Source organism: Crocodylus siamensis, chromosome 14, assembly GCF_052110815.1.
Source record: "Crocodylus siamensis isolate JL-2025a chromosome 14, ASM5211081v1, whole genome shotgun sequence".
Taxonomy (NCBI): Eukaryota; Metazoa; Chordata; order Crocodylia; family Crocodylidae; genus Crocodylus; species Crocodylus siamensis.
This window is the reverse complement of record NC_143408.1, coordinates 3,548,456-3,576,020: the sequence shown is the minus strand read 5'-3', so window position 1 is coordinate 3,576,020 and position 27,565 is coordinate 3,548,456. Positions and strand designations below refer to the sequence as shown.

The 27,565-nt window shown below is 47.5% G+C and overlaps 1 protein-coding gene across 2 annotated transcripts; it reads right to left on the bottom strand.

Annotated features, from left to right (window-relative positions):
• Positions 1–1,574: 1,574 nt before the first annotated feature.
• GNA11 (G protein subunit alpha 11) lies at positions 1,575–27,237 on the bottom strand. 2 transcript variants are annotated; one of them, XM_090027452.1, is made up of 7 exons: positions 26,447–27,237; positions 13,140–13,324; positions 11,524–11,678; positions 10,118–10,246; positions 8,394–8,523; positions 7,558–7,711; positions 1,575–5,767 (listed from the first exon to the last, which is right to left on the bottom strand). In XM_090027452.1, the coding sequence occupies exons 2-7, from the start codon at positions 13,284–13,286 to the stop codon at positions 5,577–5,579; spliced, it is 906 nt and encodes a 301-aa protein (XP_089883578.1). In that variant the 5' UTR covers positions 13,287–13,324; positions 26,447–27,237; the 3' UTR covers positions 1,575–5,576. The 2 variants fall into 2 exon arrangements, with proteins under 2 accessions (XP_089883578.1, XP_089883577.1); XM_090027451.1 differs by lacking the exon at positions 26,447–27,237 and adding an exon at positions 18,749–18,886.
• Between the last annotated feature and the right edge of the window lie 328 nt (positions 27,238–27,565).

Genomic DNA, 27,565 nt, shown 5'->3' with positions numbered 1-27,565 from the left:
GCGGCCCATGTTCAATCTCAGATCCACCTCTAGGCTTAACCCAAATCAAAACTTGTTTCACCTTCACTGAATTTCAATCCTATTTAGCTAAACTCCCCGTATCAAATTTGAACTGAGATGCTTTTTTATGGCAGAAGTACTCTGTTGACATAGGTCATTTAACCTCCACACCTCAGATGTCTGATGATCACCAACATGGGGATTAATGGGCAAAATGTTAGCAAGGCTCCTTCTATGGGATGGTGTGATGTCCACCAGCTGCAGACGTTCCTAGGTCCCAGGACAAAAACAACACTAAAGCCATGAGAGGAAACCTATTCCTCATTCCAAAACACCACAAACCCTAAAAAAAAGGTTTAGCTTCCCTCAGTCATGCCAAATTCACCTGTAGATGAATCAGGGCAGAAGCCGCCCTGTTTTTAAACAGCCCGCTTTGAGTTTTGTCTATCTGCAACCTCTCTCTAGCGTAGACAGCTGATGGAACAAGGAACATCCTACTGTTTTGTGCCCTCCCTTTCCGATTTCTGCTCTGGCATCACATTTCTTGGAAACAATGTGATCTCTCCTCTCTCAAACACGACAAGCATCCAGATTCTGCCCCACTTTGCAGAGCTGTTCCAGGAGCCCTTTTCCATATTTATCTTTGATCCCAGGTCCTTTCACAGAGCTTTTGGAAAGTTACCTGGTGCATCCTGCCATTCAAGCAGGTCAAGGCATGCAAAGGTCCTCAATCTCACTGCGGCAGAGGCCAGGTGCATGAAGCCCCAAATATAGCAGCCAGGATGCCTGCATCACAGCTGCCAAGCAGATGCCAATTCAGTCATCGGCATGATGGTATCATCGCTTCCAACTGCTCGGTCATGTGGACTTGGCAGTGGGAAGCCACATACATTGCCAGGGGCTGGATCTGTTGGGCATGCAGCAAGACAGCAAACTCTCAACCGGGGGTTGCTCCATGTGGTTCCCAAATGGGGCTGTCTTCCCTCCTTACTGGTTTTCAGGGGGGTATTTCATAGCTGACTACTGGAATTAAATAGGAAGATTTCCAGGCATCACCCTCAGACTCCCACATAGCGCTGTGGTGGGTTTTCCACGCTGTGCGAAAGAAACACTGGTGGTAACAGACCCTGCTCTCGATGTGCCCAGCGGCACACCCTGCCTCGTGGACTGCACAAGTTCACAGCCAACATCAATGGCTTGCTTATTAGAAGCTGCACCAATGCTGTTTGATCCCAAATCACCTCCCAATCTCACTCTTACCAGTCTGTCCGTGCATCTCCCCGAGGCAGCCTCAGGCACCTGGGGAAAGAGGAAAAGCAAACACGCAGCCACCAGAGGTTTTAGGAACAAAATTTATTCCAATTTCAAACAGAGAATTTATTTCAGGAGAAAGATATGAAAATCAATTTCCATCAGGTATTTCTGCAATAAGGGTCAGTGCCCAGAAGCCAGAGGTGGGCTGTTCCAAGAAACGATCGCACTCCTGGACTGGAATGAGACGGCTTGGAGCCTGAATGGGCACTGGGCAGCTTATTCAGAAACTCCTTTCCCCCACCCCGTTCCCACCCTCCCACCCTGACACTCACAACAATACATGCATTTCAAATGACAAGGTTTAAAAACAGCATTTTATATAGTATCTTTTTAAATAGGATAATGTTTAAATTGTCTTAAATCAGGATCCTATAATATACAAGTATAACCAAATAATTTCCACCACATTGGCACTTGTAAAGAGTCTCTGGCACTACTAAAGAAGGGGCATTGGCACAAACCATACTTTTAAAAACTGGGTGCTGCAGTACAGACTTTACCTCTGCTGGACTCTAACAACCTGGGTTCTGTATAGTACAATACGATGGTCAGCACACTCCAAAAAAGCACATTTTTTCTTTAAAAAAATTACCAAGTAATAAAACACGTGGAAAAAAAAATAAAAAGAATAAAATTAACCCCCCTCCCCCCAGAAATAAAACAAAAATGTAGCTGAAGGCAACGCCAACATCGCTAGGAAGCAACAACAGACCAAAGAATCCGATTTCAGGAGAAGGGGAGACAGGCAGAAAGGGTGGGAGCTATCCGACACGATGGAGCAGGGAGGGGCAGTTGCTCACCACAGAGCCAATCCTTACAGAATGATTCAGGCAGATGGGAGGATGAAAGGGTGATCTTGGCCCCACTTTGGGTCTCTCCATTTTCAAGTGCAGAACTAAGTCAGAGTTTGCCTGTTTCTTCAGGACAAAAAAAGAAAAAAAAAAGAAGTGCACAGGAATGGAGCGTGGCCAAGGGACCATTTCCTCAGGCTGTGGGGTTGGGATTCTGGAGAGGAGAATCTCACCCGACTTCTGTCCCGAGTGCCGCAATCCCTCCTTCTGGTATGCGGGAAATCCTGACCCAACCCGTCGCCAGAAGAAATAATGTAGGCATGTCTGGTTTGAAGTTTGGCACTTTCAGTACAGTAGGCATTTGTCATGGGGTTAGCCACTAGAGAGGTGGAGAAGGGGACCAGTTCTGCAGCCATGCTTCAAGAATTCGGCTTAGAGCGGACAGGCCATCCTCTTTCTGGAAAGCACGTTTATCTTCTAACCCCAATTCCTTTTCTTCTACCCAACTGTGCACTATCCAGAGGTGCAAGCGTGACTTGTTCCTTCTCTAGGTCAGAGGAGGTTTCACCAATACGCAGTGGGTTAGTCATCGTACATAATGTCATTGCCCCAGCTGTCATTGTGCCAAAGAGGTGACCAGGCCAATGCTACAGTCAAGCAGCTGACCAATACAGTTCAGTACACGCTCCGATTTTTAAAGCCCAAGAAGCATTCCACAATTCAGAGAAATTCACCCTGTTCCACACAAGGTAAGACAGTCCTTCTGTGCCAGGTCAACATCTCTTGGCAGATAAAAGGAGGCTACAAAAAACCAACTCTGATTCAAATGAGAAGTGCCACCATCACCCTTGGAAAGGACCCTCTGGAAAGCTTGTTCCAAGAGCCTGAATTTTTTTAGTGCTGGTTCTGCAGCCAGCCACAGTTGCTGTGCAAACCATTTGCACAAGGATCAAGGAAGTAGGTGGGGCTGCTCCCTCATCCACTCCAGAAGAATGGCATTTGGACTAACCAAGATGGAGTGTAACAACCTCTTCATAGAAAAAACCTTGTACAAAAAAGGATACTTTTGGCATAAAGACAAAATGATAATAATTAAAAAAAAAAACAAAAAACAGTAATATTGGTGCAAAGCTGTTTGGCATATGAGGGAATTCTTCCTTCACTTTCCCCAAATATCCTATGGGATCAGGAATGTAACTATTCTAGAAGCAGTTGCTGTCCTGCCCTCAGCATCAACTCTCAGGCAGACCCTGGCATTTCACTTGTTGGTCCCAAGGCTACTACTCTGCTACCAGCTCTCTGGTCACACCAGGCATCTACCCCAAGAGCTTGTTTTCCTTTGTAGTGCTCTGTGAAATACAGCAGAGACCTCCCTCAGTTACTCTGAACAACATGAAGGAGGCCTAAAAAGCAGGAGTACTGGCAAGTAGTGTGAACTCCAAATTTAGTGTTACAGGTCAAAGGCATCTGGGGCACTTAGGACTTCCTGTTAACGTTTTGTGCAAAACACAGATGTAGTGCTAAGTCTACAAAAGAGACGACAAAAATATTTGACACCCTCTTCAACAGTGCAGGTTGGGAGACCGGGTTTCTCAGCCTCTAGCCACCAACAGCCTATATGCCATTGACAGGGCATCTGGTTTAGCCAGAAAGTTTGGACTCAATGCAACACATTGTTAAGAGTAGCCCAGATTTCACGTACGGCCAGAGTTGAGTTGGATCCTACTGTTTCTTACTCACTGGTTGCCTTGCCACTGCACTCTACTTCCAGGCAGATATAAGAGGCAGCAGAGCCTTGGCACATTTGCTCCATCACCTGAGCTTCTGGCAGCCTCTCTGTAATGAACCCCAGTACTCTGGGCCCTTCTGCTCAGTGGAATTCAATTTGACACCTAGAATCCAAAACAAATCTCCATCACCGATACGTATGTATCCATGAAGCCAGCTACTTTATCTACTCCACTGCTAGCCAGGTGTCTACCCACAGCAGGATTCTCTGGATCCTGCTTTAGCAAAACACTCAAGAAGTGACTGCTGTACCCAGTTATCAGGCACCCTGCAGCTCTGGAGCAAACAACTGTGCGTGTGCTCCGAAGAGATTCTACACTTCTCTAAAGAGAAACACAGCAGCATCCATCTCAGGGGGAGCACAGACAGGGAGACAGGGACTGGGGGGGAGAAAAAGTGGGGGGGGGGGGAATAAAAAGAAAAGAAAAAGCTTCCCACCTCCTCCTAAAACATCTTCACAATCTTTTTTCAAGCAGTAAGAATCCTACCCACATCCCAGAACCCGTGTCACCCAACTCTGGTCCTTCTAGAAAACCCGAGCACTGGGCAGGACCAAGGCATTCTTACAAATGCACATGACACGCTGGCACAAAAAAATAAATGTGATAATGGGACTCTCTTGCTGTTGGCAGCATACAAAAGAACCAGAGGGCAGCACGGGAGATTTCAAAAGATCTTTGCTCCTGCCAAAATTTGGGGTTTTAAATGCCACAGGATGATTCCGTGCACTTCTGATCTTTGCTGCATAGAGAAGTCGCCCAGGCAATGCCTTGTGCTCCACACTCATCAAGAGGGAAAGTTTTCCTTCCATAAATTGAGCCTACTATTTTTTTTTTTTTTTTTTAAATACAGTCAGGCACTTCCCCAGGCTCAGCAGCTATTGCTCCAAGAGCTCCCATCATTTGTAGTCCATGAACAAAAATACAGCAATATGTAGCAAACTATGTATAGAACATCAATAATTTAAAAAAAAAAAAAAATCACAGTCTCCATACCTTTTATAATTGATAAGAAAAAAAGTAACCCAGACTAAATCGTACAAAGAATGGAAAAGTGATGGCTTTTTTTTTTTTGTGGTTTTTTCCTTTTCCTTTTTTTTTGCTAGAATTGGAGAGCAATTGTTCTTCTCCGATATTTCATCACAGTGAACCATGGAGCGTGTCCTTGGGAAGGGAAGGGGTGAGGAGGGAAAGCAAGCAGGATTAGCGATTACGGAGGCACCCTACAGCACACGGCAAAGGGACCAGTAACATTCCACGCTCCCACAGTCCAGTGAATTCACAATCTTGGCTGGAAAGTTATATATACCTATATATACCATGGGAATGGAAAGGGGAAAAGAAAAACAACATAGCAACAGAAGAAAAACCCGAGATGAGGCCGCCTTGCCTGTTGGTGAAAAATAAGGGGTGAAGAAGGTGCTGAAGAATGAGGCATGGCCCCCATTAACTGTGAAATAAAAGCAATTTGTTAAAAAATACGAAAATCAACTATTCTGTGGACAGAGACATGAGACTTCCAGGATAACACTGAGCAAACTTGCCACTCCACAGATCAGACAATTTGCAATCATTACATCATTAAAAATTAATATTTTTTTCCTGTAATTTTTAAATTTTTCCGGTTTGTCTTTTCTTCACAACAAGGCCTCCCATGGAAGGGAGGAGCAAGGGGCAGAGCAGGTCAGACCAGGTTGTACTCCTTCAAGTTGAGCTGTAGGATGGTGTCCTTGACCGCAGCAAAGACGAAACGGATGTTTTCTGTGTCTGTGGCACACGTGAAGTGAGAGTAGATGATTTTGTCGCTGTCTGGATTTAAATCCACAAACATCTTGAGGATGAACTCTCGGGCTGCCTGGGCATCCCTCTGTGGACCTGCAGTAAACAAGAACAACAGTAAAATGCACTCAGTTTGAAACCCAGTTGGAAGTGCCAGAGGAATTGCTAGTTTTTCCTTTCTCCATTTTCCTCTGGCTGGGAGGTTACAGGGGCAAAGGAATTTAACCCCTCTATGGCCTCCAAATCATAGTGCCTTGAGCACTGTATACTGAATGGTTGAAACCTATCTTTAACCTAACTTTTTCAGTGCTCCAAAATACCATAATCTGACAAGCTCAAAGAGGTTTCTTTAGACTGTGCTCTTTCAAATGGAGGACTTGGCCAGATGACTAGCCCATCTGGTCCACTATACTGAAGTGGCAAATACACAATATAAATGAATCATCTCACCCCCTCATAGCAGATCTAGCCAACAGGGAAATAAAGCTGTTTGTTGGGGGTGCGGACACCAATTTCCTTATGACCCCTATAGCTGTAATCTTGTGTGCTGTGGAACACAATCTAGTTGCTATTTTTGGATGCTAAAGTCAAATTCCATTAAAAATACCTCTAAGGTATTAAATTATTTCCTCATGGATCTGCCAGTTTATAAAGCTAAGCTGGTTTTCATTCCAGATCACAAATGGGTTCTTGATCCATGACACCAGTCTGGTGTTCTCTCTTTCATGGCATGGACCACCTGGAAGATCCTCCATAGACCATCTCCCATTCACAACCATTCAAGTGACTGCTGTAACTACCACACTAATTGTTAACATGGAAAAGGAGCATTAGGAAGAGTAATGGATTTTTAGCAGTCGTCTTAAATCACAATGGAAGCCAACAACAATATGTTGACCAGGGACAACAGATGGATCCCAGACCACGCAGCAACATCTGACATTTACCACAAGGTGCTGGAGTTACTGTACTTCCCAAAAGTGGAGGGAAAGGGGTTTCTCCAATTACTGCAAATGAGCTTTGGTCAACCCCAGCAAGAACAAACAGCTAGAAAAGGAGGGCTTCAAAAAAGAAAAGAGGTTTGCCAATCCTGAACCTCCACTGTCTCTCATTTATCTTTGAACCTTTACAGATGTCGGCATCATTTACATCATTAGAAACACCTTATAAATACGGTATATAAATCAGAGGTGACAAAGAACTGAGTACCAGATGAAAACTTCCTTTTATCGGGTGGGTATTTTCCCAGAAGTATGGATGGCAGGCCAACACTGATTTCACGCTGCTTTTTTTTTTTTTAAATTGCTTCCATTGTGACCTGGATAATTTAACCAGTCCATATTTGATGATCAGTGAAGGGGCTCCCTGGCAGGAGTATGAATTTAATACTCTAATGAGCTTTTCCATTTAAGCTGTAACTGAACATAGTTATACTTTATTTTGAGTATTAACCTCCATACATGTATCCAGAGCTCAATTGAGAACCAGGAGCAAAGTTAAAGGAAGTAGCTCCTCCTGAGAAGTGAAGATGTTGCCCAATGTTACAAAGGGACTTTGCATCTGTCCAGTCTTTCCAAATTCACAAAGTTATACATCTGTAAACTAGTACATTTCAAAAAGTCTGTGTCATATTTGCTCATTGTCTGAGGCATTTCTGCCCAATAAAGGGCCTCCCAAACCTCATTCCCACCTGTGCTTCTACATCTAATTCAGATTTAGACCCATAATTTTCTATTGCATCCCATCTGCACTCCAGACTAAAACAGATGGAGAAAGAAAACCAAGTAAAAATTCACTCATGAACATACATATCTAATACAGACAAAGCATGTTGTTTTCAAGAAGCTTAATTCCAGTTTGAATGCCCCTTTTTAAAAGCTACTTACCATCAAACTCTGGAAAATAGTCAACAAGGTGGGAGTACAGGATCTTGTCTTCCAACAAGTCTTTCTTGTTGAGGAAGAGGATGACAGAAGAATTCTGGAACCAGGGGTAGGTGATAATGGTCCGAAAGAGGGCTTTGCTCTCTTCCATTCGGTTCTGACACAAGAAATACAATCTCATCAACTCCCATTTGTGAAAAAAAACCTCATCTCTGCACCCCTAGACATCACCCCAGACATGAGATTCCCTACATGGGACACTCTGGCGCTATTTAGGTTTTGGTCTCAGTGGAGTGGTTAAATGTGAAACAGCTGCAATATCTGGGCCTGACTTAAGTCTCATTTACTGGCCAGCAATTAAGTCAGCCAGGGAGCTATTTCAGTGGCCATTTTGAACTTTGGACTGCCATGCAGAATGTTTGAAACCTGCTTTTGGTAACTATGCCTTGTTCTGGCCAAGGCAGCGATTAACTCATGAGAGTAAAGAGTACCCACTCACTTAATGGCAATTCCTCTTCTAACTGCTCAAGGAGCTACAGTGTTGGATTAGAAAGAGACCAGGAACTATCTGGTTGCCACAATACAAGATATTTAGGGTGGAGGGGGAGCGCGTGAGACTGCCAAATATATTTAGGAGGGTTGCATTAGAAATGCACAGAATCTTTCAACGTAGGACCCATAAAGCACTGAGTCCTATGTTCTCACCGTGTAACAGGAAGAACTGAAGGCTGGAAAAAAACACCCTTTCTAATCCAACTCCCAGTTTTCTGGGCACCAAGCGCCAAATAATCAGGATATACCTCTTCACCTTAGGAGAGCTCTCATACTTTTTGGCTTACCTCATTATCCGACTCCACTAGAACTTGGTCATATTCACTAAGGGCTACTAAAAACATGATGGAGGTCACATTTTCAAAGCAATGGATCCACTTCCGTCGTTCTGACCTTTGGCCCCCGACATCCACCATTCTAAAGGAAGAGAAAGACATGTAGTTTGTCACAGCAATTGCCAGCCAAGGTTCAGTAAGAGCTTCTCCCCCTCATCCACCAAAGCATTAGCACATAAATAAAGGCAACCCTCCCTGGACACTGCAACACAGGTATAGCAGGACAGTCTGACAGGCTTCCTGCTCTGCCCTCTCAAATATCATTCTCAGGGCCATCACCAAGTTTGACTGATTCACTTTTCAGAAAACCTAACAGCAGAACACATGCCCCAGGATTCAGGATCTCTGTTTCTACTGGAATCCTAACCTTATTTACTGAGCAGAGGTCCTGGAGCCAGGTGCATCCATCACACCAAGCCACAGTCTAAAAAGAAAGCTAATTCCAGTCTGATCCCACTCTACCAGTGGCAGACCTATCTGCTTTTTGCTATTAAGATTTAAAGCTTCCAACCATAATAGAGACTGAAGACTTGGTTTCGGGCTTTCTTCAGAACATGCTGTTGAACAGGGCTATATAAATACACGGGTAAAGCCTAAACCTAAGTAGTCAGCCACACAGTCACACGCTTGTAAAAGGTTAGTGCTCAGAGTAACCATACTACACCTGCTCTGCCCTTCTAAATGCAAAGATTACCACAAAAATATAAATAAAGCCAATCAGTTTAGTAATGGAGCATTACACCCATTTTGCAGCTGGGCTAAGCAAATCCCAGAGAATGATTTCTTTAAGCAGTGTAAAAGATCCATTCTCTCAAGCCTGAAACTGAAGCCCAAGACCTCAATTCTTAACCTGCTCCTCCCCCAATCCCTTCCAATATTATTGATTCTAGGGTGACGTGGATAAGATTGATATCTAGACAGAGGAAGGAAGAATGTTACTTTGCAACAGTGTCTTTGCATGCAGTGCTTGTTATACAGATATAGTTAAGCCACACACCAATGGCAGAAAAATTAAAAGAAGCAGGTCTCTAGGTCAAACCCTGATGGCCCAGGGTTGACAGAGTGCCCTTTTGGAAAGCACACAAAAAAAGTTAGTGTAGAGAAAGCACTCCTCTCCCCCACTTTTTCCACAGGGAAAGCTACAGGGATCAAAGTAAATAATGTTCAGGAAAAAAATAAATCTTGGAAGGGTGAAATCTCTAGCTCAACACAGCTTGAAGAGAACTTGGTTTTTCCTTTAGTGGATTAAGCACACAACCTGTTTATCCAATTGGCCTTAGAGCTTATACATGCATCGAATGCCAGGGTGCCAACACATGAGAGGAGGAACAACCATACCTGCTGGGTAACCATTCAAGCTCTCTGGAGAGATAGGCAAGCCTAACAGCAAACTATGCCACACACCTATTGCCCCTCCTCCAGTCCTAAAAGCCATTGGTTTAATCTAACTTACTGTCCCATTCAGTAACTTAAAATCCTACCATGGACTAACTCGTTACCTACACACAGGAGCTCCCTTTACCTAAAATGTCATGGTATTCCCCAAACACCTGCTCTTGCATCTTCTCATGATTCACACCTTTGATTACTAGTTTAAAAAACTATTTCTCCCCAAACCCTCCCTAGTTTAGACCCGCTTGTTCTACTGAGCAGAGCACAGGTCCTGACTTCAGTACCTGAAGATAATATTCTCTAGGTCAAAGGGGTATTCTATGATCCCGGTTGTAGGAACTCTAACCCGTAGCACATCCTGTTGGGTTGGTAGATATCCCGGGGTTGCGATACGATCCACATCACTTAGGTAACTGCAAGAAGCACAGAGAGAAATGCTTCAGACTATAGCATGCGTGCACACAGAGGTTTTAAACAGTCAAGGAGGCTAAAGATACCTGACTGACAGTAATATTGCTTGAATCATTTAAAATGGGACAGGACAAAGTAATAAAAGGCATTCTTCAGGGAGAAATCTTTCCTTGTCCATCCCCTTGGGAGCCTGCAGGGCCTCACAGGTACTGCACATTTAATTTCTCTGCAAGCTTTCTATTAATTAAACAGCAATTCCCCAGCCATCTCTTCCCGGTAGTAAGCGCAGTGCCATGTGTCACACCTCACTCAGTTACAGCCAAGCACTCTGCTTCAGTTTCAGTAATGAGAAGAGAAAAAGCCATGTGCAAAGCTGTGGATACACACAGCTTTCCCTCATCAAATGGAAAGGACGACAATAACCAGTTTAAGACATCACCGTCCTCACTGAGTTCTTCTGAAACAGGTACAGAAGAAACTCCTTTCTCTATTGGATGCACTGTGTCATCTCCAATACTCAGGGCAGAATTAAATTTTTATTTTAAACAAGTGAAGTACATCCATGCAATCTAACACACTGCCATTTTCCTGAGTTACTCTGCACTCAGACTTTCTAGTTTCATAGGCCAAATCTTGGTCCCTTATAACTACCCATAGCAAGCCTGGAAGGGAAGAGTGGCATTTCTGCCATGTAAGGAGCCAGGGCTAATGAGAGATGCTGTAGGGCAAGGACTCTATTCACTAGAGCAGAGGGGTAGGCAGCTCCACATATCACCCAACTGAATTTGTGCACAAGGATGGTGGCACTAAACATGGTTAAGAGCTCTCCAGGCATTGTGATACTAAACCTCATCACCACACACACACACACACACACACACACACACACACACACACACCTCTTTGCATACATCAGCACAAAGTCCACAAAATAAAAAGTGAATCTATGAGAATAGCATCAAAAAAGCATGGTCACAGCAGGTGACCGGAACCAGACTGAGAAGAAGGTGGAAGAACAGGCAAAGCCATATATCCAGGTATTTCCTACCCCAGTGCACATAGCCACCCTTCCTAGACAATCCCACCAGTTTGAATCACTAGCAGCATCCACGTAATGGTAATAAAGAGGAGGAATCAGATTTAAAAAGTAAAATTAATACAGGACAGCAAAATCATTTTACAGTGAGATAACTATTTACTGCAGACCTCAGCTAAGGTTTTAGGCAGTTTTTTTTTTTTTTTTGACTGATATCCTATGACAAAGTGCTTATATACTTACTACTTAGCTGAGTCTGAGAGCTGATATTCTCGTCTCCTGTCATAACATTCTTGAATTCCAGGGTCATTCCACAATGTCTTAATTGCACTTACATATGGCTGCTCAAAGGTTGTTACCTTTTCTACATCCACTTCTCGAATCAGCAGTGCGTTGGCCTGAGGGCAGAAGAGCAAAAGACAGCGGAGCATATATTAAAGCAAGATCCTCCTAATGAGGCCTCAAGGAAGGCCACATCAAGGTCATAGATGAAGACATAGGGAAAACAACCATGGACAAACTACACATTGACAAACAACCGGATCTGTATTTTCTGGGATCAGCATTAGGGTAAAAAGGAAATGCTTCAATTTTGCATTTTTAATAGCTGCCACTTCTACGAAGTCCCTGTAAGCATCACAGGGTCCTTGACAGAAGTGATTTAAGCAGAAAAGGCAGCACACTAACACGGCTTATCCAGCTGCACAGGATCATTAAGTCACCAACAGTTTAAATCAGTAGTTCTCAACCCGCGGCCTGTATGCGGCCTAAACAGCACACTGTAACATCCTGTTAAATGGATACATGGGAAGTAAGCTGTTGTGGATGCAGCCCACAACACACTGAGAGTGGTAAGTGTGGCCCACTATGGCAAATAGGTTAAGAGCCACTGGTTTAGATATACTGCAACTACCTGCATAAAGATTTGAGGAAGTGGGGGCCCAAACTTCCTGCTATCAGGGGAGCTAAGGCAGTTTTGCTACCTGAGTGTACCCATCACAGGTTTCATTTTAAGGCTTTGTTTAATTTTTAAGAGCCTGGAAGATACTACCATAATCCACTGTAACGAAGGTCTCTCCTTCAAGTAGGGGTAGAAGAGAATGTTATTCCTATTAATGCCATATAGCTTAAACAAGACTTAAACCAACATGACAGCCCATTACATTTTCCTAGTTATCACACATCCCCAAACCACACCCTGAAAACCCTATACAGCTGCAACAAGAAGCAAAATTCTGTCTATCTGCACAATCCTATTCCCTAAAAGGAAGATGAGAACTAGATTGAATTCTATGTACATCAAGGAGAAGGGAATCTATCCCCCACTCTCAGCCACGCACCAGTTAAAATATGGGTCCTACAAGCTACTTCATAACATGCCCATTTCTCAGCATTGTGGGACCATCTCTAAAAATATAAAAGGAGCTCAGTGTTCAAGAACTTCCCCTGTATCAAGGAGTTACTATACACGGATACGAAAATTCAGCACTGCACAAATGATCTGATCCAACTGTCAAACAACTTCATTTTGGAAAAATAAGCCAATAAAAAGTAGCACACATACTAAAATCTGATTTCTTGGCACTTGTACACCTTTAAGCCAGTTGAACTCATTTTAAACCATATTTGGCTGAAAAATTTACTCCTGGACCCAAGATTTGTAAGCCAAGTTTCAGCCCGGGGCAAATTTTTTGTGGTTGTTATAAGCCCTAAATAAGAGTGGCCCTATGAACAGCCTTGTTCATGAGAAACAGAACAGATGCTCTCCTGTGTGCACACAAGAAATCCACACGGGCCAAGGAAAGGAAATGTACCAAGGGTTGGGATGATACCCAGATGGAGTCATGCCCGGGGCTCACCTTGTTCTGTTCATACTTGTATAGGATCTTCAGGGTCTCCATGGCCCTGATCATGGACTGCATGGCAGTGAAGATGTTTTGGTACACCAGCTTGGTGAAGCCCCTTTTGTCCTCTTCTGAGTAGCCCGAGCCATGAATTATCCGCATCTGTTTAATGAATGTGCTCTTCCCGCTTTCCCCAGTGCCTGCAAAAAAAAAGGAGAAGAACAGGTCAGTAGAGGTTACAAATGGGATTTGCTACAGGGAGAGAGGCAAGCTAGTATTATAATCTGTGTCAAGGTAACCACTATAGTATCCACATGGAACCTGCCCTGTTGATTACAGCAACCCTAGTTTTTTTTTGTTTGTTTGTTTGTTTTTTGGAGGGGGGGGGGTTGGAATAAAAGATGGTATCCCAGTGGACTCATCCTACCAAAAGCCTAGCGACTAGGATGGGAAGAGCCTTTGTTCTTTGACAGGCTTTGAAGCCTGGTCCTCGGTACAAATCTCACATTACAGCCACTCCCACACATTCTGCGTCAAAAGGCTCTCTCGCCTGTCACACCTGACCTATTCCCATACACTCCAGCCTGATGCTACAATCACAGCTCCTGCTAAAGAGAAACCCTCTACGCAGGTCCCTCATGTATGCTGTAAAGAAAAAAAATCAAAAATCAGATAAGTTAAACAAACTGTGTTCTCAACTGGTGGACCAGAGGGGAGACCACTGCATCACAAAAGCTCTAACTGAATTCACTCATGATGATACAGTACCAACACCATTTGCCCACACAAGCCAAAATGCCCTTTCCAAAGCAGTAAAGCTTGCAGGAAAAGAGGTGCTCTGAAAGGTGAAATGAGGAGCTCAAGCAGCACCCACTCCACCCCTTTTATATTAACAGTCAAGATTATATATCTTCTGCCTAGTCTAAGACCAAAGACTTTGTGCACATATTAAACTACAGGCAAAAACAATAATTTTTTTTGGATAAATATCTCATCTTGAGCTAAGAATTCCTTTCTGCCTTCCAAAGTTAAAAACATCTTTTTAAGGAGCAAGGAAACAACATCTAAAATCTGAGCTGCTAACTTGGTTCTTTAATACAGCCAGACCATTGGAACCAGTATCTGAAGAGTCTGGAGCCAACTGAACTGCTGCTAAAATGGACAAACTTATCTTGTATCAGTTACAGCCTATCCAAGAGGAAGTCATTTGGGTATGGAGCACAGAGGTGGCTTTGGGGAATGTGAGTAAAATAGGTGTTAAAGCTCAAGAAAACTACACTAATGCCTGAAACAGTTTTCATGACTTACTGTTACAAGTTACTTTTAACAACTTAAAAACTGGAGGGCATTCTCTGCTTCAAAACTTGCAGCATTCAACAGTTATCTGTCTATTCATTTTCCCAGTTCGTGTAGGTCTCTTGCACAAAAGGGAGATATATAATTCTGAAATACAGAAAAGCCTGCAGACTGTGGGTAAGTGCAATACCCAAAACTAGTCACTTTTTCTTTTCTTTTAAATAAACTAGATCTCAGATGATAGCAGCCCTTTTCTGTGATCAGGGTCACCATGCCCAGAAGCAGAAGAGGAAAAAAGGATGGCATAACTGTGCCTTGAACAGATGCTCTTTAGGCCGATGCAATTCAGACGACACTGCTTGCTGTGCATTATAAGCCTCTTTCACTACTGCTGAGAGCTGATGGGAAGGGCAGGTGAATTCGTGGTGGCAGGGATGTGCTGAAAACCCCAACTTTTTCCAAGCTTTCATTCTGTGGAGGAAGTTCAGATAAGCAGGTCAACATTCCTGCTATTAGGGGCTTAGGAAGATGTAAACTTTACTGGATGATGGTGATGGAAATAAGATGCTGGAAAGGAATGTGTCAAGACCAGGGTAAAGGTGAGGAAGAAAGTGTTAAAAAAAAAAAGGCCCTTTGCAGCTTTAGAGAGCCATGCCATGGGCAAGATTCCTCTGGTGCTGTGCTAACACTACTTCTCCAGCAACCTCTATCATCTCTATTCAAACAACATGGTTACTAAGCAGGTGGAAGACCAAGCCATTCTATCTTTCACATAAGGTTGTTCTTTATCCACCTTGGCCTTCTATAGCTTTGTCCTCAACAAAGCAATATCCTACATGGTATGCTGTCCACTCTCCAAAATTGCAAAGTTTAGTGTTTCAGCACAATACTTTTACTGGAGTTTTGCCATACTCACAACTGATGCACATTTGGTGGAAAGCTACTTCAATACAGGCCAATATAAAGCAGCAAAGGCCTATGATTACCAAGAGCAATACATCCAGGAGTAGTTCATCTTGAGAGATACTAGAAAGGTGACAAATCCTTCAGATCTCCAGAAGGAGGTACAATTATGGCACACCCCCAGCTTCAACAACATGAACAGCAAGGTCTTCAACTAGAAAATTAGGGCTATATATATAAATAATATATATAAAAGGAACAGGCTTCATTTTCTAAAAGTATAGTGGGGCGTATTTGTAGACAATTACTCCTTATGCGTTTGCAGCATCTCTTTGCCTGTGCTGCTGGGCAAAATGTAAATAAATGGATGCCTAACAGAAAATCCACACACCTAACTGGAAAGAGGACTTAAAAAAAATAGAGGTTTCTTCCCATGCCCAGAATTTTTAATGTCTCAATTCACTGCACATTCAAATGCATGCTTTCGTTGCCACTAACCGTCTTAGTCTGGTGCAGAAAGTTACACCACAAATAGGAAAAAAAAAAAAATCTGAAAGTGAAATCTTTTGCGGTTGAGTACACTGTGGCAAGAAACACTTCCTCGTGCTTTTACCACAGTAACCAACAAAGAAGGGGGGGGGCAGGGGAAAAGAAAGCAAGAGATGCCTCAGAGCACTTTGATAAAGAAACGGTAAAACAAACTTGAGTGCCAGGTTGCACATACATTTTAGCAGTTATGAGGAACCTGATGCAGGATGCAATTCCTCTTGTCCTTAAAAAAGGGCATCTTGCTTTTCTCCAGTCCCTCAACAAAACGCCCACGCTGTTGTGGACATTGAGAATACCAGTGAGCCTAAACTCCTCGTGTAAGAACACAATAACCTTCTTTATACGACAATGTTGAAATAAAGGAATCATCCGAGATCACCATTCCTTCAGTCAACATGTGAAAGTCCCACTGCTTATAGTAAATATTGCTGATGAACCCAAGTATACAAAACCCCATGCTTAACTTCATAGTATTCAAGGACCAGAGTAATTTTGCACAAATTTCATTTTCTTTAATGAACAAGACTGATGTATGCCCAACATGAGGGGGCAATAACTGTAGCCCTGAAATCATATTACTGGTTAAAACAGATCCATAAACTAATGTTTGTTGGCCTTCACACAGCATTTCTGGTTCAGACCTCCATACAAACTACCTGTATCATGCTGGACAGTGGAAACAGGTGGGATAAATTCCCTCTCTGCTTAAATAAAACTTCTTACTATGCATTTTCCTTACAAGTATGCTCTGTCCTCCTCAAAACTCTGAATATGTTAGGAAAAAATCCATGCCTGCAACATGATAGTCTCCATTTATGCTGTGCTTCACACATCAAAGGATCCCACGTGTTTCTACAAACCACAAACAAGAGATTGGCTTCACCCACCATTGGACCCACCTCCCTGACAAGACTGCTGTTTAAGTCTAAGTCTATACACTACTACCCAACAGCTTAGGCCAGGATGTGAAAAATGCCAAGAAAAATCAAGGGGGCAGAGTGTGATTACCAAGACTAATGCTAGGCAGTTTATTAAGGAAGTAGGTGAATTGATTTTAAAACTGGTCAGAGCCACAGCATACACTAGTCTCCAAGCAGCATGTTTTAGTAAACCAGTTTTAAAACCAGTTCAGTAACAATGGTTCAGCCTGTTCGGCAGTGAAGCTTGATCTATACTATGGCTCCAACTAGTTTTAACATTCCTTCGACTGAACTATTTAATGATGATTAAAGTCCGAGGGAGGGAAATTCACCAGCACAGAATGGATCTGAAGGAAACGGACATGGGACATTCAGGGATCGTAGGTGATCAGGACCTTTATTTTACATTTCATCTGAAGGACCACAGCATCTCTATCACCCCAGCATCTCAAAAGCAGTGCTTCGGTAAGATGCAACAGCAGTTAGGAGGAGAGCACCCAATGAATTGTCACCACCGCATAGCAACCCAGAGTACTCCTTGGTGTCTTCAGTCAAAGTCCTGACTGCATGCAACCTTGCTTAAAATTACAAAAGGGAATACAAGCACCCCTGCATGTGAAATCACAAACACGCCAACCCGAATACTTGAATCAACCCTTAAAACCTGCCAGGTTGGGACAGATTCTAAACGAACAAATACTTTTTTATGGGACCTGATTCTTATTCAAGGTGGCAAAAGCCACAGATACATGGCAGCATGCATAAAACAGCAGTCGTATGTTACAATGCTTGTGAAAACCTTAATTTCAAACTTCTGGGTGACCAGGAGCCCAGCCCCAGAGTCACGCTTGATGCTCAAGCTTGTGATCTGCCCATCTCTTTTTGATCCACGTTTTGCAGCTCCCTGTTCACATATGTCCAACACATCTCCCGTGACTCCCAACTCTATCGTACTTGAATAATTACTCCCTTATCCCAAAGCAGGGGATCTTTCAGATGTCCGAACCATTCTCTCTTCCTCACAAAGGCCTGGCACACCTTATTTCTCCCTGTCTTTAGGTTCACTTCACCTCATCTTTTATACCTGCCAGGCCTCCCATTTGTAGACTGGCTTAAACGGTTACTTACATCTATAAAGCTATGAAAGATCCTCCTTGAACAAGTTTCTGTTCAATGTGGGCATAGAACAAGGAGCAATGGTCTTCAGTTGCAGCAAGGGGGGTTTGGGTTGGATAGCAAGAGAAACTCTCTCACTAGGAAGGTGGGGAAGCACTGGAGCAGGCTCCCCGGACAGGTGGTGGCATCTCTATCCTTGGAGGTTTTTTAGACCTTGGCTGGAATTATGTAGTTGGGGCTGGTCCTGTTTTGAGCAGGGGGTTGGACTCGATGTGGCCTCCTGAGGTCCCTTCAACCCTCATTTTCTAAGTCACTAATGGGTCCATACAGGCCAGACACAGTGCAGAGGCCTCCCTCATGCAGAGACGCTCATTCCTGCTACACCACCTCATTCTTTCTGCTCGGGACCAAACCGGGGACTGGCATGAGCCGCATCCACGCGGCAACCCCCGTTACCATCTCCCACAGCGACAAATGCACCAAAGCACCAAAAGATCAAACACACGGTCACTGTTTTGGTCATACAAAAGAAGGGCCGACTGAGGACCACGCACGGGTCGAGAAGAGATCACACCCCACCAACTCCCTCCCTCCCTCTGCAGCGGGAGGCACAGCCTCTATAGGGGAACTCTTGCCCGCACGTGTGGGGGCACACACACACACACACACACACACACACACACACTCACCACCTTTGACAGCAGCAAGACACCAGGCTCGGGCTCCCCCTGCTTTCCCCATGGCCTGACGCTATGGCTCGGAGGGATGGGGGGGAATCCTGAAGGGGGAAGGGGGGGCAGCCCCCTGAGTGGGGGGAGAGGAAGGGGGTGGTCTCCTCACCGAGCAGCAGCAGCTTGAGCTCGCGGCGGGCGTCGCGTTTGTCCCTCCGCAGCTGCTTCTCGATCTCGGCGTTGATGCGCTTCGACTCCTTCACCTCGTCGCTCAGGCAACAGGCCATCATGGACTCCAGGGTCATGGTCCCGCCGGCCCCGCCCGGCCCGGCCCGGGCCCGGCCTGGCCTCGCCCCCCACCCCGGCCGCCTCCCCCGGGCGCGCCCGCGCCGCCTCCTCTTCTCCCCGCTGCTGCTGCCGCTGCCGCCGCCGCCGCCGCCTCCTCTCCCTCGGCCGCCGCCCGCTTCTTCCCCCTCAGCGCCGCCGAGCCAGCGCGCGCCACAACCTACCCCGCTGCCTCTCAAAACATTGCCGCGACGGGCGGGCACAGCGGCCAATCGGAGCGCCGCCTGGGGCCAGAGGGGCGGGATTTCACGGGGAGGGAGGAGGGGGAAGGAGGGGTGTCAGTGCGCAAGTTTAGTTGGCCGGTGGAGGGAGGGAGCGGGGTGCGCGTTGGAGAGCGGGGCGGGGCCGCGGGGCATTGTGGGACAGTGGCGGAGTGCTGCCAGCCGCGGGGGGGCGGGAGAGGAGTCTGGGAGTCGGGAGGGGGGAATCTGCTCCATGGCACCACAGGCAGCAGCAGGGCCCCACTGCAGGAAGGAAGGGGTTAATGGCGGGGTATCACCCCCCAGTAGTGCCCCAGGAGGTGCCCTGCCCCTCTGTATCAGCCCCTGGGCCCTCCTGGGCAGGTGGGGCACCCCCGCCTTCCCCGCCAGGCTGACCCAGGGCCTTGCTGCAGCCGTGCTCCCCGCCTCGCCCTGGAGGCTGGGCCGGCTTCGTGACCCGAGGCTGCCAGAAGGAAAACAGAAACGTGGAGAAGCCGCCTGCTCTTCCTGTGCTGGAAAAAAGTCCGGCATGGCAGCTCGTCCTTCCTCGGAGGGGGGAGCCGATGGCCGATGCGAGCAGAGATCAAGGAAGAGTTGCCTTAGGTCGGGCACAGCCCTGGCTTCGTGATGTGGATTGTCCAGCCGGGGCCGTGGGGGTTCCCGACTCACTCGGGGCTCCCGGGCTGGCATTACTTTGGGCCGGTCTCGTACCCCCGCCAGAACCAGCTTCTGGATCGCCACGCATCCGAAGCAGCTTCGTCCCTCCGCCGCAGTCTTGGTTTTAACGGGGGATGTCTTGTCCTGCAGGAGCGGTGCGGAAGAGGTCGATGCCGCTTCCGGCTCCTGTGGATCGTGCTGCGAAGCTGCCTCTAACCATCGCGCCGGGTCAGTGTCACGACACGCAAGCCAGGGGACAGGGCCGTGCACACGCTTGCCCACAGAATCCTCTGAGCCGGGGGGAAGGACCTTTTGCTCCTGCTGCCAGGTGCAAATTGCAGCGGTTCTCCCTGGATCACAGGACAGCATCCAATGTAGAGAGGGCTGCACTCAAGGACTGCAGTTCTTTGAGCCCTGGCCTTGGACAGCTCAGTTTCTGCCCTAGGGAAACCCCCTTGGAGCTCTGTCCCTGGTACTTGTTTTCCCCTCTACCTTCTCTGAGAGACATGTCAGAGCTAACCTCACCCTTGACCCATGTGGCTGGACTGCTGACGCTGGCTGCTCCTCAACCACTGCCTTCCCCATAACGGCTGACCACACTGGGTTATAATGTTGGCTAAAGTCCTCTAACTTCTGCATCTGACTGCTATTGCTCTGCTTGTCTTTTTTTCCCCAGGGGCAGAAGTCTCGGTGCTGTCATAGCCCGTGGTCAGGCTTCCTTCCCACACTTTCCACTTCTTTAGCCTCAACTTCCTCTGTGTGTTTGTGGTGGAGACGCCACAGCATGCTTTGCGTGCTGCTCCATCTCATCTGCTCATCTTTTCTTCCAAGCCACCTCCTTACTGTGAAGGGCTTCCTTTCCTTGTTAGCTCATATCATGCATTCAGCATGGCCAAAGATGCTGAGAGAATCCATGGATATGCTCCCGCCTTACACCTCTTTGTTGGGAAAGGGAGAAGAAAACTCCAACTGTTAAGTTGTTCTCTGCTATTGTAAGCCAAGATAAGTACGTGTCTAGAGTCAGCTGCAAATGCAACCCCCCATTCATTTGTATGAGTGCTACAGTACAAGCACTGTTGCTTCATAGTCCACAAATCTCTTCCATAGGCAGCGGGCTTGATTTTTTCCTAACCCTTTGTATGCACTATGAAGCAAGAGGACCAAATGTTCACTCAGCTCTTTGGTGGAATTGTCTCCTTCCTCTGCCTTCATTCCTCTCTGCCTTTCTTAGTCTCTTTCTTTGCTCTGCCTGTCCTTTGTCTCCTTTTCATTTCTCGTCTCCCCTGCCTTGTCTGGCTTCCTGGTGATGCTCCTGGTTTCTCAGTTGTTCTTCTTTTCTTCCCTCCTAAGCAGGATCTGCTTCTCTTGTTGCAGTTTCTTCTGGATACCCATTTCCAGCTTTTGCTCCCATGACCGGACAGTCCTGAGCAATCCAGATGCCAGTCCCATGCCAACAGGCTCACTCCTGTGTTTCACCAGGCCATCATCACTCCCAGCAAGTCCCCTCTTCAGCTGTTGCTCCCCTCACTCATATCCGTGCCCAGTGCTAACTGCCTGGTTCTAGCTGTTATTTGTGATATTCTAGTGATAACTGTTGCTCCATTATCCTCCCAGTTCAGTTCCTGCATCTTCCCGATCCCCCCTGCCACGGTTGTGCCCTTGGGAAGTGGGCAGTTATCTGCTGATCACTGTGTTACTCTCCAGTGCCAGCTGTCACTTTTGTCGATGCCTAGTTGGAAACTGCTAGTTTCCAATTCAAGCAGAAGTAGAGGAGATGCTTGTGAGTGAGAGGTCCCACAGTCTGCCTAGGTCCAAAAATTGGCCTCTTCCAACTGCTGAGTCCATAACTCTCCATTATCAGTGGTCACTCCTTGGTCCCAGCAGCTTTGCCTTGTGTCTTCAACATTCACTCCATCATCTGGACAGCCACCATGGCACTCCCTGCCCCAGCAGCTGAGGCTCTTACTTGGACGGTCATTTAGGAGGGGAAGCCTCCTTTCTGCCTACACAGCAGAGACAAGAGTGTCATCCTGCCTGGGATAAGCTTGGTGCCTGATGCACCATCCTTCTGTTGCAACTGGGGACAGTTCTGTGGGCAGCCATGGGTCAGAGGCAGGGGCCGGCTAGAAGATTTAAGAACTGCCTTTTGGCCTGCAGAACTTCCCCCAGAGTTCACCGTATCGCTGTAGCGCAGCAGGAGCTCGTAGACTAAGCACATAAGTGGGGCGAGAAGTCCCAAGTTCAACTTCCACCCCCAACGCTGCTCTTCTTTGACCTTGAGCAACTCTTAACTATTTTGCATCTCCCTTGACTGTAAATTGGAGTTGTGGGGGAGTTTAGTCTTGGACGCCTCTTGTAAGAACTGGGTAATTAAAGTTCCTGTGTTGCTTTGATGCTAAAGTCCAAGTGCAATCATTCTGATGATTCCCCACCCACGTGTAGGTCCCAAATGCAAAGTTCAGAGGATGGCAACCCAAGAACTGTCTGCAACCTGAACTCCTTCGGGAGAAGAAAGTTATAAAAGATTTGCATTTGTCCAAGCCATTTGCTTCTGGTGCTGACACAGGCCAGCCTGGATTCTTCTTTTGGGGCTTTCCTAACCTTCCCTCTCATCAGGGAGCATTGTCTCAGGGGGCACAGAACTAGAAATCCAGAGCTATTCACACCTCTGCTGTTGACCTCGTACGTGACCCGAGTTTCCTTTCCTGCTTCTTCCTCCCCTCATTCATCTCCTCCGTTTAGACTGTCAGCTGGTTTGGAACAGGATCTCCCATGCGTATGTACAGCACCTAGCGTAGCAGCAAGTCATGACCTCTTGGCAGAGCTGTGCTGCAGACAGGTTAGACAGCAGCCCTGCTATTTTTGGTCCCTCTTCTGCTAGCTCCCTCAATATTTTTCCAACTTTTCAAGCTTCAGTTTCTTTTTTTCCCTCCAGAATTTTTCTACCGCTGCTTCCCCATCCTTCAGATCAGACTTTCCTGTCTCCCCCAGTTTTGTGTGGTCTTCCCCCAGCTCATCGCCAAGTGGTGCCATCAGCTAATGCCACCAGCTATGAACCTCCTTCACTTCATCTCCTGCCCTCCGGGCTTCTGATTGCTAGCGGGCACCAGTGGAGCGCTCTCTCAGCTCTTGTGCTTTCCCCAAAGCATGGGCAGAAATGCCAAGCAGGGGATATAATGAATGGCAACAGGTTCTTCCACATTACTGTGCAGACCGGGGTGGGGGTTGAAAAGGTGGCTGAAACAAAAAGCTCCAACAAAGCCAGTGAAGCATTTTAGGTGTGTGATCTCTAGGGACGTTCCCTGTAGATAAGTGCTGGTCTACTGCATGCAATCTTGAATGTGTGGGCAAATTCAGAGCAGTTGTCTTCACAACCCATATCTCAACAGCTAATTAGAACAGAGGCACAATGCTGTCTCCCCTCAGTCCCAAGAGAACACCATATCTAAAGGCCTAGACTGAAAATGGTTTACTTTTCCTTGTAGAAGGTACCCGCTGGTCATCAAGATATGAAGGTCTCAGGCGGGATAGCCAAGCCCTCACAGTACTGTCTCTGCTTTCTCCCTTCCTTTATCGTTATCTCTTTCTTTTTAGGAAGAATCATTGCAGACTTAACTCCTTAGGGGCAGCAACTTCAGGTAACCAGCTACCCCACAGTCTTCACAGATCATGTTGCTGTTTTAAAAGCCCCAATTCTCAACCCTGATGTGCTTGTGAGACCCTTTTAAGGGTGCCATGCAACATTAGCACTGCTAGGTGGGCAAACGCTTACCTACTTGACAAAGTAAACCCAATAGGAAATCCAGAGTGTCTGATCTGTTGCAGGCTTACTGAGTTCTTTGCAACAGAAAAAGTGCTGTTATTCTTTTTCTCATAGTCAAGAAAGGGGTGAGAGCTAAGAGCTGGCATTTCCAAAGGGAGGACCTGGAGTCCAAATGGTTGAAAACCACTGGTTTAAAAGCAAGAGATGCAGTGTACCACAGCCACTTCCAGCTCGGCCAGGAAAAAACCCACAAGAGAGTAGAGTCTAATGGCCTAGGCACAGAGGGCATCCACCCCATGGCAGTTCAGCTGTGCCACCAAAGGGATCAACCCCACAAAGGATGTGCCACCACTGAGCACACCCAAAATGCAGCTTCAGGGCTCTGCACCAAGGGTGCTTTCACTGCCTGGCTCCTACAGTGGACATGCAGAGCAGAGGCAGCAAGCAAGGCACCCCAGTGCAGGCATCCTCAGAGGCTCCAGCCCATGGAAGCACTCATGTAGGTGCTGAAATCAGTGCGATTTAGGCCCATACTAGGGGTTACACACAAGGTTAGGTGCTCTGCTAGGCCAGGACTCCTGGGGTCCGTCTTTATCTCCCCCACAGACTTATAACTAAAGCAGCTATTTCCCTGTACCTTGGTAAACCGAGTGCATTAAAAATGCTGCATTACATTGAACTTGCTTTGAGATCCATTGGAAACCCCTCCCCACCACCTTCCCAACAACGCCCCTCTGCTCAGCCGCACAGACGTGCCGGCTGCTAGTCAGAATTACAGTCCCGTCTACATAGCTTGGACGACAGTGGGGGTTTTGCTGCTCAGTGTCCACCTGGGACTTGTGAGCAGGTGAGTCACAGGAGCAGAGAGAGAGAAAGAAGGTGTCCTGACTCCTCTGCGGTAAATGCTCACCAGAGAGTGTCACGGGATCAAAGCTGTGCACAAATCGGGAGCAGGGCTTCGCATCTCATCTGATAAGCAGGAGCCGCTCAAGGCGAAGCCACAGGGAAAAGCAGCCTGGAGACCGGAAAGAGAGACAATCGCTTGAAACGTGCAGAAAGGCCAGAACAAGTGGGATCATGAGGGGAGAAGAAAAGGCCTTGAAGGAGAAAGGGGGGGTGGGAGACAAAGTTGAGACAGCTGGTACGTTATCAGCACTAGGCCTTTGTCAGCAACAGCCTATCAAGGGAGATACCCGCCTGCTGGCAGAAATACGGCTGCTGCCGTGAACGTCTGATTTATTCTCCTGAGCTGATGTGAAGCCTCTCCTTTCCAGACATCCCTTAGATGAGATCCTAGGTCCATTCTTTTAGTGCAGCTCCTTAAAAGCCCAGCTGAGATAAAGTTCCCAATGTACAGCACCTGACACGTACACGGACACAGGGGTGTAGAAAAGCACACACCAACTGCAGATGCTTCCTCAGCCTGGCGAAGGGTATTTAAACCCAAAAGCTTGCCAAGAATTTTTCCAACTATTTTAGTTGGTCGAATAAAAGATACCAGATTTACCCGAAGAACCTTGTACACGGACCCGCGCACGTTCCCAGCCCCTAGATATCTCAGTCGAAAATACGCAAAAGGAAGAGAAACACGGAGAGAAAATCTTCTAGTTTTGTGGTGCAACCACTGAACTACCCTGCCTCTGCAAACTGGTGTCACTCCAAGCTTTTGTACCCAAAAGCCGGCAAAGAATTTTTCCAACTATTTAAGTTGGTCTAATAAAAAGACATCTGATTTACCCATGTCTGCCTGTGTCCTTAGACCAACACGGCTACAACCGATACCCCGGTGTCACTCCAAAACACATATGCAGAGCTTAACTGCAATTGCAGGGTTTGGGGAAGGCCAATTTGTACAGCTCCGAGCATAACGAGGGGGCCCATGGCAGTGATTAGACCCCCACCCTCATTGTACAGGTGGAAGGGCAGCAGGTCTGGAGGCAGGCAGCCCTTGGCATATCTGGACAAGAGCAGGGCGGGGAAAGGTGGCCGCAAAGGGGATGGAGACAGGGACGAGGGGAGCAGTTTGGGGGCAGGCTCGTGCTCCCAGCCCCAGGCAGGAGGCTGCAGCGGGGCTGGCCCAGGGAGAGTTCCCTGGTGCCAGTCGTGGAGGGGTTGTGGGCACCATCCCCGTGTGCGGCTCTGGCTTGCTCTCGGCAGAGGGCGGTGTTGCTGCACAGCTGAGTGACCAGCGGTGCCGACAGCCTCATCGGTTCCATCACAGGGAGAGGCTTTCTAGGAATGGAAATAAAATGGCCTTTCTGCCATCCCAGCCTCTCTCCAGTGAGGATCCCGACACCCCTGTCCTTCCACCGGCGCCAGCTGCGCTGCTCCCCCGTGCCCCCGCCAGCTACATTATCCCGCCTGCAAGAAGGATGACGGCTAAACAGGCAGATCCCAGCCCAGTCAAGGACAGCAGCAGAGCTGGGGGGAGACCCCCAGCTCCCCACTCCTGCTCTGATCACCAGGCAACGCTCTCTTTCTCCATTAACTGGCCTCGTTTCCCTTCACCCAGCTGGAGGAGTGCACAAAGAGCGGGTGCTAGTAGCCATGCATTGCTCATAGGCACCTCTGATGCACCCAGAGGGCAACTTACTTCCAACCCAGCTGCCCCCACAAGACGCCAACTCTGCACAGAGCAGGCCTCAGGGAGGCTGACAGGAGGGGCAGGCGCTTGCCCAGGGCTCTGCGAGGGCCTGCTGAGGGTCTGAGTACACCTAGAGAGAGCTTGTCCTGGTGGTTAAATCTCTCAGCACGCTCATTCCTGCCACTGCCCCAGATCTCCATCGTGAGCCCCTTATTCTGTCTCGGGAGGTGGGCGAACATGCAATCCCCATGCTTACAAGCAACCCCCTGACTTCCAGTAGCAGACATGTCCCAGAGCATGAGCCTGCCCCATACCCACCTGCTACAGGGCAGATTTACACAGCTCTCTCCTGGTTTTGGAGACAGGCGATGACCCCAGGAGGAACCCAATGCCTCACTCAGCCTGGCAGCTCCTAGAGCACATCAGCCTCCCTCGCAGGGGATGTCTCCTTGCCTTGCTGCGGAGGGCAGAGCACAGCGCTGGCACCAGAAACGGCAGCAGGGAGCCTGCGCCACCGAGCACCTACAGCCATCAGCAGCCTCACCATTTTCCCCGGCCCATGGCATCCAAACCCCATGACCCGGCTGTCTGCACCGAGATCCCTTTGAATTCCATGTCAGCACGTCGCTGCCTGCTGGGCTGGGCTGAACCGCAGGGCGCCATTAAAGGGGGAAGCAGGGCTTTGATCCGGGCCCCCACGGCTTGCTGATTTCCATTTAAAATAAAGTTTTAAGCGGCAAACGTTCCTCCAGCGAGTCTCAACGCCTCAGCCCCTGCTCCACGCGTCGCCTGCCGCACCTGCAGTTAGCCACTGCCATCACACTGCGTCTGCTGGGGAAATCATTTTAAACACCACCGCAGGCTGTGATCAGTCCTAACCAGAGACCAGCAGGAGACACAGCTTAGGATCAAGGGAAGTAGCCTCTGGCACAGAACCAGGATGAGACATTTCCACCACCGCAGAAACAGCCCTTCAGCCGACATGTAGACAGCAGACGTGCGAGGCCCAGAGGGAGGTTGCTGTGAACTGGATGTGGATGGACAGATCCCAGCCTGGCCCACTCCCCCCCAGAACGGTCCCATGGGAGCCAAGGACCGTGGCACAGGGCTTCACCGCCAGATGTGCCAGCCCCAAAAGCGGGAGCGAGAGGGACAAGCATGGGGCAAGACTGGGGGGCGGGGGAGAGGAAAGAGGGAGGGCGCTGGGAGAGACGCTTTAGACGCAAACCGTGTTTTTAAAATCAGCATCTCCCGGCTTTAATTGAAAACAGGTTTTTCATTCACTCGCGTTTTTGTGAAGGGGAAAAACATGTTGGTCACAGGAGCTGCGGCGAGATGGAGGCAGGAATCAAAGGCCCTGCATTTCCCACCCCCCGCGCCGGAAAATGACAGCCCTCCCCTGCTCAGAAACCAGCTCCCCACTGACCCGGGGCGGGG